Source organism: Plecotus auritus (genome assembly GCF_963455305.1).
Source record: "Plecotus auritus genome assembly, chromosome: 5".
NCBI lineage: Eukaryota > Metazoa > Chordata > Mammalia > Chiroptera > Vespertilionidae > Plecotus > Plecotus auritus.
In genome coordinates, this window is record NC_137776.1 from 133,648,121 (window position 1) to 133,666,515 (window position 18,395).

At 43.3% G+C, this 18,395-nt stretch overlaps 1 protein-coding gene across 3 annotated transcripts in view; it reads right to left on the reverse strand.

The window, feature by feature from the left end:
• The window catches only part of KDM4C (lysine demethylase 4C), a 375,701-nt gene that overhangs the window by 53,064 nt on the left and 304,242 nt on the right, over window positions 1-18,395 (reverse strand). For all 3 annotated transcript variants that reach the window (XM_080668088.1, XM_080668087.1, XM_080668089.1), the window contains one exon: window positions 13,101-13,286. In XM_080668088.1, coding sequence (XP_080524214.1) covers window positions 13,101-13,286 — 186 coding nt within the window. The remainder of the gene's footprint in view (window positions 1-13,100; window positions 13,287-18,395) is intronic.

Sequence of the window (18,395 nt, forward strand, 5' to 3'; positions counted from 1 at the left end):
TGGAAAAAAAACCAAATTTGTGGTTTAAGACCTATGCTTCTATAATAATGTATTAAATACTAACGTCTAGTGACAATGATGACATGATTACTACTGCAGACAGGTCACAGAAACTGCTAATGCCATCGCTGCCTATACTCAAAACTGACAGGATTGTCCAATTCTAGCTGGAATTTAGTGAAAGTAATTATATTTTTTCTCATCCCCTAAACACAAATATTTCTTAATACTAAATTATAAAAAAGATATTATTGTCTGGGATATTTAGACATACATCAGTCAATCTTTTAACAGCAGTCATCTAGATAATGATGTTTGTACACACTGTCCATAAAAGGACACGGTGGTGAAATGAAACTCAAAGAAGACACCTCTGTGACAGGTTAATTTATGGAAGATGAAATGGGTAATTTTGGGGTAAAATGGTTAATTTATAGAAGCTGAAATGGGTAACTGACTGACACAGGAATCTAACAAGTTCTGGGTTTGGAATATGTACTATATTCTCAAATATAATTTATCCCAGTAAGTTTCTGACAGAGCAGAGAACAGTTAGTTCAATATGACCTCTACAGAGAGGGTTTAGAGGGAAAGAGTCCTGTGTGATAAAGGGAGGAAGATTCCTATGCTCTTATCCAAGATTCCTAAAGTCTTATCCAAGACTTTGCAAGGCTAATCTGTGTTTATGCTGTAAATGAGGGTCACCCAATATCTGCCAAGATGTGCCATGGGCAGAGATGTCATCTTGGGAAAATCCATGACTGGGTTAACCATCTATAAAATGTTACTGAAGGGTGTAAATCCAAATAAAACAGTGTACTCAGAGGCTCACAGAGCCAGCAAGGCAAGGGAGCTGAAGAAACAAAGCCAAGTAACTTAGCCCATGAACAGACAAAAAGGCACATTTCCATGTTTAGCCATTGACCCTTCCACCTTCTCCACTTTATTTTTTCTCCCTTACTTCTACAAAGTAACAACCTTTGAGATATTATTGTACCTTTTCAAGTATCCATCTTATATAAATTTCTAGAGGGATCTGAGTAAATGCATTAATACAAACTGTCCTTCTTTTACTAAACGAATGCAGCAGAAGTCACTCCTCTAAACCTGCCCTGTAATAATGACAGCTTTCTTCATAAAATTACAAGAGCCTGGTAAAAATCTCCTACCCAGAAAAACCTAAAGCCCTGGGGCTTCGTGAAGAAATAATTGCTCCTACAGACAAATGCACATGCACACTCATAAAAATGTCACAAGTATTTAATTTTCTACATGTCTGCTTGTTCACATGTACTTTTATTTCTCATGGGTTTTTAAGTGCAAACATAAAATAAGTGGGAAATAGTGGTAAGCAGTTTTCTAGCAGACTTAGGTCTTACTCACTTTAACGTGTGTAGAAGTATAACAAATAAACTGCAGAAGAAAGTGGGGGGGGAACTAATTCTTTTCCATCTGAGTCATGAGCTCACCTCATGGTCTTGTTTGGGAGGTAAGTGAAGAGAACTAGAATGGGAGAACTGTGCTTCCCTGTGTTAATGTAGGAAACTATCACTAGGTAAGCACCTCCTACTTTCTAGTCTGAAGAGTAAGCAACTTGCTACATAAAGAGCAGGGAGGAAGCTCACAGCAGGTAGACTGGTGGAGCTGGAGGGCTGTGGCAGCATCCCACTGCTAAGATGGAACCTGATGTGCGTTCCTAAGACATGTTCACTCTCATTAGTTGCTAGAGAACAGGTGAGTCTTCCATGGATGCCTGCCCTGAGAAGCTCTGCCTTGGTATTTATATTTCAGGAGCCCTCGAGCTTCTTGTGTAGCAAGAGTGAAATTGGGGGAGAACTATAACTTCACAAAATCTCAATAATTTAAATAATTCTAAGTATATGTGTAGAAATTAACAAACTGGTTCTAAAATTTATCTGAAAATGCAAAGCATCTAAAATACTCCAAATAATCTTGAAAAAATGTTTAAGAAATTACAATTTTGGGGAAATGAGGGGGGAAAGCATTTGTTCAATTATAAGATAATACAACAATTTTGTTTCATTATCTTGGATGAGACATTTTCAATAGGAGAAGCAAGGTGCATAAGGTTTTACTATATGGTACTCTTGCCAATAATGATTTTTGAATCTCAATTAAAGTTTGTGAATGGGATAAAAATAGCTAAAATAGATGCAAAACTTTTGTAAGGAAGTTGAACCCTTTGAAGTTCCATTTCATCAGCTATAAAAAATAAATACAATCATAATAACTCCACACAAGATTATTTACTGTGAGGCCCAAATGAGATAATGTACTATGTATGAAAATGCACAGAAACGATAAAGGCACTATACACGTTATTATTTGTATTTACTTTATCTACATTGATACAGTGCTACCAACAAAGGAAATGGTACCTTGAACAGGAGAGAAAAATAGGGTGGAACAAGTCTTCAGTGGTTCTATAAAGACACACTACTTATATCGGTGAGAGAGAGAGAGAGAGAGAGAGAGAGAGAGAGAGAGAGAGATTGATCAAGCACAAGCTTCCTGGTTTCTTTCAAAATTTTAGGATAAATAGCCAAAGGAATAGTGGAAGAAAAGTCAGCCAAAGCTTTCTCCTGCCCATCACAACAGCAGCAGCAGGAGGGCAGATTCTGCCCAGCTAGCTCATTGTGTTAACCCAAGGGGATAAAACCAGTCTTTACAGTTCATTATTAACCAAGAAGGTAATGGCCATCTTTCAGTCTATCTAGTGTTAATTAAATGCATGTATGGGCCTAGCACTGTGATGGAGAGAGAAGTGTGTGGGGTTCCTGTAGAGGCAGGAAAGGAAAGGAAAGAACTGAGAGACTGTAGTTGTCACCCCTCTTTCCCGGTTTCATGCCTGCAGCCCTTCTGTTCTCTCATTTCACCAAGGGTTATCTCTGGGTCCCTACAGCCTCAGCAAAAGCCACTTCCCAGTCTCTAGTAAGGATGCTGTTTTTTACTCCAAATATGTGACAAAGGAATATGTTAACAGATTTTAAGGTACAACTAAAAGTTACTGAATACAAGAGTTTTCAAATTCTGTGTTTTCTTCTAATTCCTCAGATGTATGGGAAAAGGCAGACCAACTTGACTAGAAGGTCTACTTAGTACTCAAGGAGAGAAACACAAAATGGGGACAATAACTCAGGAGGATATCCGAGGCCCACAAAGAGGGCTTCACTTCTCCCTGTCTCCTGCTCAAGCAAAAGCTGGTGCTATGTCAACCCAGAAATGGCTGAAAGAAAAACTGAAAGAATGCTTCATTGAAGAATGTAGAAACAGGAATTTCGTATGTTTCTTTGGATACCACTCTATAAATTCACTGTCCCACTATGCCCAGTGTGGGACAAGAAGACGAGAGGATACGTAATACCTCAGGATGAAAAGAAGACAACTTCAGATAAGGAGTGATCAAGTAACTGCCCATTTTACCAGAAAAGAAAAGAAGTATTGATCTGCATGTGAGAAATGTGAGAGGGCAGGACAAAGAAGTTGGGGTATGCCAGGCTGCCTGGCTGCCTGTCAGCAGGCCTCTGGAGGCCTTTCTAGTTAATCTAGACTTTTATACATCAGCTTTGTTGAGCATGGACATATAATGTCGACATAGAGAATGGTCCTTCAGATAGAAATGTTGAAACTTACTTAATTGCCTTTTCTATTGCTTGCAGTTATCATAAAAAGTTATACTTCCATTACATTTTGTCAATATCTATGGATTTCACTATGACTATAGTATCTAATTACTGTTTTCTACCTGAAGGAATTGAAAATCCTGTTTCTTATGCTTTACAAGATGTTGGAATGTCAAATATCCTTTGCTGTCATATGTCTGTTGACACATTCCATTTATATTTCTCCCCGTATTCATGGTGTTTGACTCTAACACCAATGTTAAAATATGGAATTCGTGTCACCACTTAATTTTCTTAACAAGCTATCAGACAATAATGCATGCCTTATTTTTCTAAAAGAGAAATATAATTTGCTGAAAATCTTAAAATGTCCTGGGAACTGAGAAATATTAATGCTATGGAAAAGTGAGCAAGCATTTTACATGGAAACACACATTGCCTACAAAAAAAGAAAGAGAGAAAGAGAGAGAGAGAGAGAGAGAGAGAGAGAGAGAGAGAGAGAGAGAGAGAGAAGGAGGGAGAAAGAAGCAACCAAGTAAGTTGTCTTTGGAATGGAAAACTAGATTTCCCTCAGTATGTGTGGTCCTTGAACTTGCTGAATATCAAGTGTGCCTTGTAAATATTCCTCAGGCAGTTGGCCCTCACAGTGGAGCCCGGGTCTGCTGGGGGACTATTGGCTCCACACGCACTTCGTGGGAGAATAACAGAGCCCAGTGGGAAGCACAGCATTGCCGAGGCTCCTGATTCTGATGAGCGTGCTCTTGTGAAAAAGTCAAACACCTGCCTCAAGTTGCAGATTTTTCTTGAAATGTTTGTTTAAAAATCAGCATTAATTTGTAGTTTCACAGGCCAGAATAAAAAGTTAAAGTAAAATAGTCTACATTTTGTACAATATATTACACATTTATATTATACTAGTGACCTGATGCGTGAAATTCGTGCACATTAAAAGGGGATTAATTAGAGGAAATAATTTAATATTGCTATTTGCCCTTTCTCTATAGTAGAAGTGTCAGAGATGAAAGAAAATTAGTAAAATGTATATGAAAACCTTCCTCCTATCAGAGTCTGGGGCTCCTCACAGGACTCAGAGTCAAGTCCCTGCCCACCCACATGCACCTCAAAATCACGTGAGACCTCGACCCGGCCACTCACGCGCCCCCGCCCCCCCAAATTGGGCTAGATCCAAACCCGGCCAGTCCCACCCTTGTCAAGCCCTGCCGGACAGGGGGCGTAGCCTCAGGTCCCCTGGCCCAGCGCCAGGATGGGGGGCATGTCCTGAGGTCCCCCAGCCCAGACCGGGGCGGGGGCGTGCCTTGAGGTCCTCCGTCAAGCCCCACCAGGCGGGGTGGGGGGCGCAGCCTCAGGTCCCCATCAAACCCCACCAGCCTGGGGGTGCAGCCTCAGGTCCCCGGTCAAGCCCCGCTGGGCGGGGCTGCGGCCTGCATTCCCCTGACCCAGCACTGGGGGTGCACCTTGAGGTCCCCCATTAAGCCCTGCTGGGTGGGAGGCACGACCTGAGGTCCCCCGGCCTGGCGCAGGGGCGGGGGGAGCAACCTGAGTTCCCCTAGCCCAGCACCAGGACAGGAAGCGCACCTTGAGGTCCCCTGTCAAGCCCTGCCAGGTGGGGAGCGCAGCCTGAGGTCCCCTGTCAAGCCCTGCCGGGTGCGGTGGGTGCGGCCTGAAGTCCCCTGTCAAGCCCCATCTGGTGGGGGGCACAGGCTGAGGTCCCCCGGCCTGGTGCTGGGGCGGGGGGAGCAGCCTGAGGTCCCCTAGTCCAGCACCAGGACAGGAAGCACACCTTGAGGTCCCCTGTCAAGCCCTGCCGTCACAAGGTGGCAAACTTAGAAAGAGTGAGGTCCCCTGTCAAGCCCCACAGGGGCGGGGGAGGGCATAGCCTCAGGTCCCTGCTGATTGCTTGTTAAGGCTCCTTATGTGAACTTGGCCTCAGCTGCGGGTGCAGCCATCTTTTGTGATGGAGTGATGGTCAATTAGCATATTCACTCTTTATTTGATAGGCCTAGAGGCCCAGTGCATGAAATTCGTGCACTGGGGGGTGGAGGGGAGTACCTCAGCCCAGTCTTCCGCCTCTCACAGTCTGGGAGCCCTCAGGGGATGTCTGGCCTCCTTCTGTGGGAGGTGACCAGCTGATCAGAGGAAAGCGCCACCCCCATCACCCCGCTGCTGCTGCCACTGCCGGCAGCCGCAGCTGCCAAGGTGTTTTCATCAACACAGACTCCAGTCCCTTCACCACGAAAAAATGATAACTTTCTTTAGGCATTTTCAAAATGTCTCTTTCATAGAATATGACATTTCTTTCTGTTTTTTTTTTTTTTTTTATCCTCACCTGAGGATATTTTCCATTGATTTTTAGAGAGCATGGAAGAGAGAGGGAAAGACAGAGAGAAACATCAATGTGAGAGGGACACTTTGATTGGTTGCCTCCTGCATGAGCCCTGACCTGGGCCCCAGCCAGGGAGGAACCTGCAACCTAGGTACATGCCCTTGATCAGAATCGAACCCGGACCCTGCAGTCCGCAGGCCAAGGCTCTATTCACTGAGCCAAACCGGCTATGGCAGGATATGACATTTCTTAGCCCCTCCAGCAGCGGACCTTGTTTTCTCCTCCAGGAGTGAGGTGGAAAAATCCTAGATCACCTTCTTGGATTCTTATTACCCAAGTTACCAAGAACACTGCTAGTGGTGTACAGGGAACTTAGTCAATGAGCAGTAAGAAAAGGTGTTTCCTCTGCAGCTCACACGCAGAGGCGGACTGCTGGTGAGTTGCAGCTGGAACATCCCCAGGCCCCCCTGTCAGTGTCCGCTCTGGGGCAGCCCGAGGGTGCCCCAGGCCCCCTGTCAGTGTCTGCTCCAGGGCCGCCTGAGCGGGCATGGCGGCTCGGGCAGGCCCCGTCTCTATCTCCGTTTCCACTCTGGGCCTCACCAGCATGCGCAGCCTCCTCCTGACTGGTAGGTTAGCTGGCTGCTGGGGTCCGGCCGATCGGGACTGAGTGAGAAGGGCTGGACATGCCCTGGAGCCCTCCCACGGACCCTCCCCAGTTGGCCAACCTCCCACGTCCCTCCCTGGCCCCGATCCCCGATCGTGCACCAGTGGGGTCCCGTGGCCTGGCCTGCACCCTCTCACAATCCAGGACTCCTCGGGGGATGTCGGAGAGCCGGTTTTGGCCTGATCCCGCATGCCAGACAGAGGGACCCCACTGGTGCACGAATTCTAGTCTATTATATTTATATCTCTATATATAAAAGCCTAAGTGACCAAACAACTGGTCAACCAGTCACTATGAAGCGCACTGACCATCAGGGGGCAGGCGCTCAATGCAGGAGCTGCCCCCTGGTGGTCACTGTGCTCCCACAGTGGGAGTGCTACTCAGTTTAACAACCCGTCCAGGTGGCCCACCATCCCGGCGGCAGCCACTCACTCCCTCAGTAGTCCTGCAGGTCCAATCTCCAGAGAACAGGTCAGGCACTGATGGACTGGCACCACTGGCACGATCCCAACAGTGCCCCTGGCTTCCTGGAAGTTGGCCTCGGGCACTGCAGTCGCTTCCCCTCCCTAGATGCTCTGCAAGGAAGAAACAATATAAAAGTGGCTGCCAGGTGGCTCCCGACAACCGGCATGAACATCAGCAGGACAGATCCGGATCCAGATCCTAGGCGGGCAAGGGTGTCCCACTGCCCGCCCAGAGGGCCACTCGCATCCCGGCTGACCCCACCCTGACCCCCTTGGGTCAGGCACCAGACGCAGGGCTCATGGCTGGCGAGTGCACCTGCAATGGTGTGAGCCTCTCCTGAGCAGGACTGACTGGGCGCGAGCCCGTGGCAAGTGCAGCAGGGCCGGGATGAGCAGGAGCGGCAGGCAGAAGCAGCAGGCAGCATTGGACTGCCAGTTTCGGCCCAATCCCCGCAGGCCACGCCAGGGGACCCCACCCATGCACAAATTTATGCACCGGGCCTCTAGTTATACTATAATACAGTATACACTTGAATTACATTCTTTTTTCTCCAACCAGATTAAAGGATAAGAAATCAGAGTCTGGTGAAAGGCTATATTTAAAGGCAGAGATAATATGCTGAGCCACCTGGGTACTGACTGCATTCTGCCCCCAAATGGGTATATGGCCTTGGCCAGTGTCTGATGCAAGAGCCAACTACTTGCAAAACTTTCCTTAAATGGTAAGGCCCAGATGGTTAAGAGTAAATTTTCCAGAATGAAGGTGTAAACCCCTAATATAGAGCAAGAGTATGGTAGCAAAGCACAGCTTCCATTCAGATCCCACAGCAGCCAACCCTGGGCCACCCAGGGCACTCCACCTCTGCTCTGCCTGCGGGGGTCTCCACGCTCTGATCAGTTTCTGTATCCTTGGCTGATTAACATTGGAATCTGCAATGGAGGCATCTGTTTTCTCTTCCCACAAATTCAACACCCCTTGAAACACTGTAGCATCAGAAATGGGCCTGGACCACTGCAGCTGGTGCCCGGATGGGGACTGGCACAAAAACCCTTACCAAGACACCAGGCTTTGAAAGAAATCTGGAAAGGGGGGAAAGATGGAAGGTGTGGCTGAAGATGCCTCAAAGGAGGTTGAAGAGCCTCTGGCAGGGGATGTGAGGTTACTGTGGGGACCTTCTGGGGACAGTATCCTGGATCTTCTCCTGCATGCCCCACAGCCAGGCCCTGTGACTGAACAGCCAAGGCCCCACAGAAGGCAGGCTCTCTCTAACTGCACTGACTAAAAGGGCAGGAACAATGGGCCCCAAAGGGAACTGAGCCCAGGGCACGGGGATGTGCTTCGGATCCACTCAAGCCTGTTCTAGCTCTAGGTTCCTTGACCCAGCCTGCCTGTGGAAACGACTACAGGAGGGGAAGTAAAAAAGGAAAACAAGGCATATTAAATAAAGTGCAGAAGTTTAAAATGCGATACACTTAATTATCTCAATATAATTTAGAAAAACACTGTCTTCACTGGTTTTACCTGATAAAGTGAGCAAGGAAAAGACTGGTTCCAGATGTAAATATTCTAAAATGTCTGTGCTAAAAATTCTCCTCCCAGGCAAGCCAGGCTTAACTTTTATCATCTGGCACAAATGGATTGAGATCTCAACAAACTACTTCTATTGATAACAGGTGAATGATTTCTTCTCTTTTTAAAATGTATTTTTAATTTAAGAAGATTGATCAGATTCAGGCCTCCTGAGTCACTATAATATTTTTTTTTAAATCCTTGCTAAGAATTTTTTACCCCAGACTTTGCTTTGATCAGAATTCTCTCTGTTTTTCAATATCAGTACAAATTCAGCCGGGTATCTGGAAAATAACTTATGTAGAAGAAACAACCCATATACAAATACCAGATCAATATACACAAGTCTGATCTGAGAATACTTGGTCATAATCAACTTTACTAAACAGAATGGAGGTTAGCAAAATCTAAATCATTATAAGAATAGTAACCACCACCAAAACAATTCCACTGCCAGCTATACACAAAGAAGCTGAGATCTGGAGACAGGAAGAGAGTTTGTGGAAATGGCACCATTCTCACCATTGTTAGATGAGTGTGAGTTAAATTCTGGTTCTCTTTCTAAAAAGTATTGAAGAGAAACTAAAAGGGGTCATATTCAAGCCATGGGATTGAGCTCCAAACTAAAGGAGGTAAAATAAAAAGGGAAAGAAAGGATGGAATCACCCCATAGCTACACTGGATGGGTCAACCCTTTGAAGCCATGGCAAGCTCACTGGCATTAGAAGGCCACACTGAAAGCAGACACAACTCTCACATGTGGTGAGTTCTCATTATCTGGTTGTCTTTGAGACTTCCCTCCCCCCCCTCCCACACCTGATTAGTTACTAGGGCCTGTGAGGCTACCTCCAACAGGTCTCTAGAACCAATGTGCTTCTCCTCACCCCTGACATGGCCACTTGGATATCCAATTCCCCTTCTCCTATCACCTGCAACAGGACATCACCTCCCGACTAGCTTTCCTGCTTCTTCTCATCTCTTCTGCTCTGTGTCAAGAGAGACCTACCACTCTTCTGCACATGCGCACCCCTATGGTGGACCTGTGATGATTAAAATGAAAGGGATTATCTGTGAACTTTCTGGTACATACTTCTTTCTACCTTTAAGAATATGAAAACTACCTATTTTTTTTCAAATAGTATTTTTTTAAATTACAGAATGTGCTTACTGTTTAATGAAAGAATTTTTATAACACTATGCATCATTATATTTTACACCCAAAGCTCAGTAACATTGAATAAGCCAGTATATTTAAAATAATTTGTGCCCTAGCTGGTTTTGCTCAGTGGATAGTGTGTCGGCCTGCGGAATGAAGGGTCCCAGGTTCGATTCCAGTCAAGGGCACATGCCCAGGTTGTGGGCTCGATCCCCAATAGGGGGGTATGCAGGAGGCAGCCAATCAATGATTTTTCTCTCATCATGGATGTTTCTATCTCTCTCCCTCTCCCTTCCTCTCTGAAGTCCATAAAAAATATTAAAAAATAAAATAATTTGTGGTATTAAAGGAAAACTAGAATTTGCCTTAAGATGGTCTTTTTGATGCAAAATGCAAATAATTGGAAGAAACAAAAAAAGGGAGGGGGGGACAAAAACCCCAAAGTGGGTAAAAATGGAGATCCTATTGAAATAACTATAGCTTTATACTTCATTTCACCCAAATTGTATAAGCATCCTCTATTCTGGAAAAAGACAGGGTTAGGCTGCCAAGTTAGCTTGATGTTAATAGTACTCACTGCTATGATTCAGCAATTGCTCATTACTCCCAAATACCCGAGGCATGGCTAAGAACATAGACAAACCACAGTTCTGACTCTCGGGAGCACATGCCCTAGCATTCACAGTTTACACAAGGAGAAATACGTGAGTGAATTTGGACTTCGTTATGCTTGAAAAGGAAAGAACGTTGAATGCAACAGGGGCAATCACAATGCTCCTCCCTGGAGTTGCTGTCACACATTTAGGGGAGGACTCCATACTTGGAGTCTAACTGAAGAATACTGGGTAAATAAGAGCTAATGAGAATATTTTTTCAGAAATCCTGTGCTCATAGTGCTTCCCACTAGAGAACTTTGCAAAGGCAATTTAGAAACATTAAAATTCTTCCCTCATAAGAAAAGATTGCCATATGTAATGTTATAAATTATGTGATGTTTTCCCTGCCCTTACAAGGCATACCATGCTCAAAGAGAAGAATAGAGTAGTTTCTAAATCACCTCAAAATCAAGTATTTTCTTTTTCATCATCATTTATGGAACATTAGTAACATAAACGTGACTGAACCACACACATAATGCTTCAGAGGAACGAGGTCCTGATTAAACACCTGGATCTCTTTAATAGTAAAGGCTATATAATCATCAGTAACCACAGAACTTTGGAATATTAAAATGGCAATGTATAATCTCAAGCCCAGATGAACACCTCTACCACCATTCAAGGTTTGAGGTTTGGAATGCATTCACATACTAGCACCTGCCACTCATTAACTGAATCTACTTGGGCAAGGAACTGAGCCATCACTGCATTTAGGTTTCTTATCCCAGTTCCCACAGGATTATAGCGCTGAAGCCAGCAGTAGTAGTGGTCATTGTAAAAAGAGAAAGCAGTGATACCACTTCCATCTTCTGAGGGCTTACTCTGTGCTGTGGTCTAAAAGCACATGGGGAGGTAGGCAGCCATTTTGTATGTATGGGAGGCACAGACAGAAACCTGCATAAGGTGCACGTGTGTTACCACATAAGGTGCAGAATCAAGGTGTGAACATCAAGTGCTCTGACTCCAGAGGTCATGACCTCATTTACATCTCAAGATGCATCCCCCCATGACATCTAATGAGGTAATGCTACTAACTGGACATTGTAAATGGCAAAGCACCAGCGTGATGCAATACGGTAACACTGGAACATTTTTTTAAGTTGCTGAAATGTATTTTCTGCTGAATACATAATACTATTCTTAGCAAGAGTCCATGAACTCAAGGAACTAAAGAAAAAGCACAAATAAATATTCTACTTGAGACCTAAGACAATGGAAAATAACTTTAAGATAGATGCCATAATTGGTGATGTCATTTTGTACATTTGCACATTCACACAAAACCTCACAGAGTAAGTCCCAATCCACAGACATTAAGAATCTCTCAAGACACCCATGGAAGTTGCTGGAATCGTTAAAAAATTTGGGAGACTTGTTGTGTGGGTCATGGCTCCTCAAGCCCATGCTGGTGACTTGGCAGGCTGCTCACAGGAGGTTACTAGAGACATAGACAAGCACGTTAGGCTGCAACTAGTCTGTGGCCAAGCCTCCCAGGAATAACAAAGGGCAGCAAGGTAGTGAAGCTGAGCTCTGATACAATGCTTTAGCCTCCTCACTGGCAACCGAAAACAATTACGGTGAACTGGAAAGATAATAGGAACACAGCAACTATCTCTACATTGTCGTAACATTTCTAAGCATTTAAAAGAGAGGAAAGACTCCACTCACTCAGGACTGAACTATAGTTAAACTCACATGTTACTTGTTGCAAACACTCTTTCCTCAGAAATAGGTACAGTCCTGAGTGAGATGGTCAAGGCAGAAGAAATTGATCTCTAAACTTCTCTTCAACATTTCCACTTTTCTGAGACTGCCCTCACCCCTCCCAGGGCCTCATGCTTCCCCTAGTTCAGTGGTCGGCAAACTGCAGCTCGCGAGCCGCGGTTCGCCGCTCTGTTGACTAATGAGTTTGCCGACCACTGCCTTAGGGAAAAACACTTAAAAAACATTTTAATAATGTACTAATGTCTTTAACCTGAAGTCAAAACTTCTGGGTAAGAGTAATGCCTTACGCAGTGGTCGGCAAACTCATTAGTCCACAGAGCGGCAAACCGCGGCTCACGAGCCGCAGTTTGCCGACCACTGCCCTAGTTTATCCCATCTCAGGCAGCGAGGCCCCCAATGTGTATGACCACCCCTCTCACTGTCCTGTGTTGCTCTCTTTGTTTCTTCTAGAAGAGATGAAATAAACTCCGAAGGCCAGAGTATACAGTTGTGGAGATTAAGCACCACATAATCTAAGGTGGAGCTCTCACATCTCTCCGTCCCAGAAATGGTCTCACCCTCACCCTGATACTGCAGTGCACAATATGCATAACATTTAGCAGCCCGGTACACAAATCCAAAACCAGAACAGGCATAGTGAGTTTCATCTGTTCATTCATTCATTCATTCATTCACTCATTCAACTCAAAAAATATGTACGTGTGTAACATGCACCAGACACTGACTGGTCCTGGGCAAATATGAGTAAATAATATTGCACAATCCCTGCCCTCCAGAAACCCACACCTCAAATCTAGACATGTCAACAATGAATAACATTACAGAGTAGAATTCATACACATCTTGGCACCTGGGAAGGGAGAGCAGGCCTTACCACATTTGGGTTGGCCTTATGTCGAAAGCACGTGATGTTCACCACGTATGGCCAATCATCAGGCTCCATCAGCACCCCGGCAGCATGAGCACATGTGACATGGAAGGAGGCCGGGCAGCGGCCGTAGGAACACTGGATGCAGGCTCCAGAGACCTTCTTAACCCGGTGTCTGCAGAAGATGCATTTCTGGAGAGTTAAAACAAAGAAGAACATCAATTCACTCTGTTAACAGCCAATTTCCACACTTCACAGAAAAATAGCTATTAGAGATGAAGAAAACTCATTACATCAACAAGCCCTGACCCTCCAGGGGCCCAAGTAGTGACAGCAACACTTTCAAGAAAACACACTGCTACGGTCACATACTCCCAGACATGTTGAAATACTTCTTGTGGTTAGGAAAAGCCAAGCCCTTCTATACATGGTTCTTCAGGAGCAGAGCTGAGGCAAGGCCCAAGGGTGCGCCCATGAAAGCTGAAGCTACTTCTCCTTTATTTCCTGCATGGCATGCTTTTTTGTACATCCAGAGATAGAATGCAGGTTTGGAAGACAGGCACACACTTGCCTAAAATAGATGAGGTCTTCAAAAGTACCCAAATAGCACACAGATGGACTAAGTTTTCCATTTGCAAGAAAATATAAGAGTGTTAAATGGTCCAATGTGGAAACTCGGGGTTCAAGTGTTTAATAATCCAAATCCAAACCCTTCATGACTGACAAAAATATGCCTCCCAAAGTGAGAAAATTGAAAATCATTCCAAAGGGCATAATTTTGTTGAATATCTATAGCTGACTAAGCCTGGGGAAGAAAGAATGAAAATAAAAACAGCAATAATGATTACTACAATCTGAAAATTAAATTGCATACAATTAGCACTAAACATCATCAGTACAATTCCTCTAGAGATAGGAAAAATAAAACAGCTTCACTAAATATAAGATCTGTGAACTAATACTTGGGTTAGGAAAAATATTGATTGTAGAACAACATAGGTTAGGTTCAGAAAAAAGAAACAGGATGATCGAAACGCTCAACTTTTCATTCCTAAGGATAAAGAAGGCCTGCAATCTGACCAAATGCTGGAATAACTGTTCTTCTTTTATAGGTACATTTTCCTTCTTTGGACCAAAAAAAAAAAAAAAAGTACTTAAACTCAATGCCTTTTGGGGGCTGTAATATTTTATCACAGAGCTGCAAGAATCAATGTGCACTTAACTTCTAACTCTTCTTTGCCTTCACATCTAATCAGCCACTTCAGTCTTATAGATTCTGTACCTTAATCTTGCTTTGATCTCTCTCTGCCCATCTATACCAACTGCCACTGCCTCTGCCTCTGCTCATGGTGTCTTGCCCAGCATAATAATGGCCTTCTAAATGGTCTCTCCCTCTTCTATTTCATTCCATTTCAATTCATCTTCTCCAGGCCTGCCAGAGTCTTTACAACATAAATCCTATGTCACCCCCTGTGTAATGTTCTTCAATGGCATCTCCTTATCTCCAAGACATTTTAGAAAAAAAGCAACAGTATGAGATGGAAGAGGAAAACTTATAAAAGGCCCTTCACGGTCTGTCTGAGCCGTATTCTCTCTCAATCGTCCCCATAAGAGTCCTGCATCCCGGGCATTTATCTGATCCTCCTATACATCTGGATTTAATGTACAATTAAAACAATCTAAGTGGGGAGAGGGGAGGTATGTGGCTTAGCTAACTAAGAAATTACAGAAAGAGAGAACACACCATAGAACTAAACAAGACCCATTATAACATGAATAAAAGCATTATTTAGTATCTTATCTTAATATATTTTTTATATCAGTGTCAATACATTATTGGTAATACTTGGTATGTTGGTATCTTTTTGACAATTCTAATCATTTGAAATGTGATGACAGATATAATAGCAAAACTCATACCAGGAGCCCCAGGCATAATCAGACAATCTTTTAAGAGCCTAATCATAGAGGTCAGCATTTGATAAGTTCAGATAGTAATAGATGTATAAAATGAGAACTTGTTTCCTATTTTCCTAATTAAACAGGACTTAGGAGTGGGAAAGAGTATTATGACTTAACTAATTAATGAATTAGTAACTCTCAGCCTCCTCCACCATCAACTCATTAAACAGAGGCCTTCCAGAAAGGGTGGAGACAGAAAGAATACACTTAAGCCCAGGAGGATCCAATGCTTGGGATCTAGTAAGGGAAGTGCCTCCTTTCCCAGGATAGAACCAGTATCCTTGGAAAGCTGACCTAACTATAGACCAGCGATTTTTCAACCGATGTGCCACAAGAATTTTAAAAACATGAAATACCTGACTCTTTTCCCTTAGACTGTCAAATAAAAAAAAATGACAATAGCCAACACAACAAAAGCCATCCGGTGTGAATGAATCAAAATATAACTATATTTTTGTCAGATTGGCAAAAAATATACTTTTTTGGTGTGCAGAATTTCAGTAGTTTATGTGTGCATGAGCTGAAAAAAGGTGGAAAATTGCTGCTATAACTATGTAACTCAATACTTTGGAAGATGTTTATTCAGAGGTTTGAGAAATTTGACTTAAACATCAAATAGGTTCCTGCTGAGATAGAGAACTACACAAAATCCAGGGGAAGCCATTCTGTGCCCTGCAGGACAGTCTCTGTGGTACAGTAAGTCCCCAGTTGATGCTGTTGATAGGTTCTGGGACTTTAAGCAAAAGGATGTATAATGAAACCAATTTTACCATAGGCTAATAGATGTAAACAAGAGTTAAGTTCTTTTTTTAAATTGTTTAAAGTATTACATATGTCTCTCCTTCCCTCCCCTCCACAGATGCCCTCCCCACCACTCCCATCCCTGAGGGCAAGCTCCCACTGCCCCAGTGTCTGTGTCCATTCCTTATGCTAATATGCATGCATACAAGTCCTTTGATTGGTCTCTAACCGGCCCCCTCTTCCCTGCCATTTGTCTCTGGATCTATTTTTGTTCATCAGTTTATGTTGATTATTATATCCCACATATGAGTGAGATCAAGTGATATTATCTTTCTCCGACTGGCTTATTTCTCTTAGCATACATAATGCTCTCCAGTTCCATCCATGCTGTTGCAAATGGTAAAAGTTCCTTCTTTTTTATAGTGGCGTAGTATTCCATTGTGTAGATGTACCACAGTTTTTTAATCCACTCATCTGCTGATGGCACTTAGGTTGTTTCCAAATCTTAGCTATGGTGAATTGTGTTGCGTATATCCTTTCTGATTGGTGTTTCTGATTTCTTGGGAAAGAGTTAAGTTCTGTAAAAGACCTATACGCGGAAAACTACAGGACACTTAAAAAAGAGATAGAGGAAGACATAAACAGATGGAAGAACATACCGTATTCATGGATTGGTAGAATCAACATCATCAAAATGTCCATACTACCCAAATCAATCTATAGATTCAATGCACTCCTCATTAAAATACCAACGGCATATTTCACAGACCTAGAAAGAACTCTCCAAAAATTCATCTGGAATAAAAAAAGACCCCAAATAGCTGCAGCAATCCTGAGAAAGAAGAACAAAGTAGGTGGGATCTCAATACCAGATTTCAAGCTGTATTACAAAGCCACTGTTCTCAAAACAGCCTGGTACTGGCACAAGAACAAACATAAATCAATGGAATAGAATAGAGAACCCAGAAATCGACCCAAACCACTATGCTCAATTAATATTCGACAAAGGAGGCATGAACATACAATGGAGTCAAGACAGCCTCTTCAATAAATGGTGTTGGGAAAATTGGACAGATACATGCAAAAAAATGAAACTAGACCACCAACTTACACCATACACAAAAATAAAGGACTTATGTTTAAGTCCTTTATCAAAATGGATAAAGGACTTAAACATAAGACAGGAAACCATAAAAATACTAGAGGAATCCATAGGCAGCAAAATCTCAGACATATGCCGAAGCAATTACTTCTCCAATACTGCTCCTAGGGCAATGGAAACTAAAGAGAAAATAAACAAATGGGACTACATCAAAATAAAAAGCTTTTTTACAGCAAAAGAAACCATCAACAAAACAACAAGAAAGCCCACTGCATGGGAGAACATATTTGCCAATGTTATCACCGATAAGGGTTTAATCTCCAACATTGACAGGGAACTCATACAACGTAACAAGAGGTAGACAATTCAATCAAAAAATGGGCAATGGACCAAAATAGATAATTTTCTAAAGAAGACAGAAGGAAGGCCAAGAGACATATGAAAACATGCTCAAAGTCACTAATCATCCGAGAGATGCAAATCAAAATAACAATGTGGTACCATCTCACACCTGTCAGAATGGCTATTATCAACAAATCAACAAACAGTAAGTGCCAGTGAGGATTGGGGGGGGTGGGGGGGGGAGCGGAACCCTCCTTCACTGCTGGTGGGAATGTAGACTGGTGCAGCCACTGTGGAGAACAGTATGGAGTTTCCTCAGAAAACTAAAAATGGAACTCCCATTTGACCCAGTGATCCCACTTCTAGGATTATATCCCAAGAAACTAGAAACACCAATCAGAAAGGATATATGCACCCCCATGTTCATAGCAACACAATGCACCATAGCTAAGATTTGGAAACAGCCTAAGTGCCCATCAGTAGATGAGTGGATTAAAAAACTGTGGTACATCTACACCATGGAATACTATGCTGTGGTAAAAAAAAAAGAAGGCGTTCTTACTATTTGCAACAGCATGGATGGAACTGGAGAGCATTATGCTAAGTGAAATAAGCCAGTCAGAGAAAGATAAATATCACATGATCTCACTCATTTATGGAATATAATGAATAACATAAACTGATGAACAAAAACAGATCCAGAGACAGAGAAACATGGATCAGACCGTCAAACCTCAGATGGAAGGTAGGGGAGGGTGGGGGTAAGGGGGAAAGATCAACCAAAAGACTTGTATGCATGCATATAGGCCTAACCAATGGACACAGACAACAGGGGGTGAGGGCATGAGTGGGGGGGGGGGGTGAGGAGGGGTAATGAGGGGGTAAAGACACATATGTAATAACTTACTCAATAAAGAAATTTTTTTTAAAAGAGTTAAGTTATTCCCGGAGCAAGAAGAGCCAAGCATAACAAAGGAGAGTGAGAGGCTGCCATTTCAGTTTTCTCAAAGAAACAACTTTGAATGGAAAGACATCTTATTCGAGGACTTGCTGTATTCCAAGCCCCAACCATGATCACTTACTAAACCAGCTCTCTGCCCTGGCTGAAGCATCTGTGGCAATCTGACAGCTATAAATGTCTGGGCTGCAGAGTT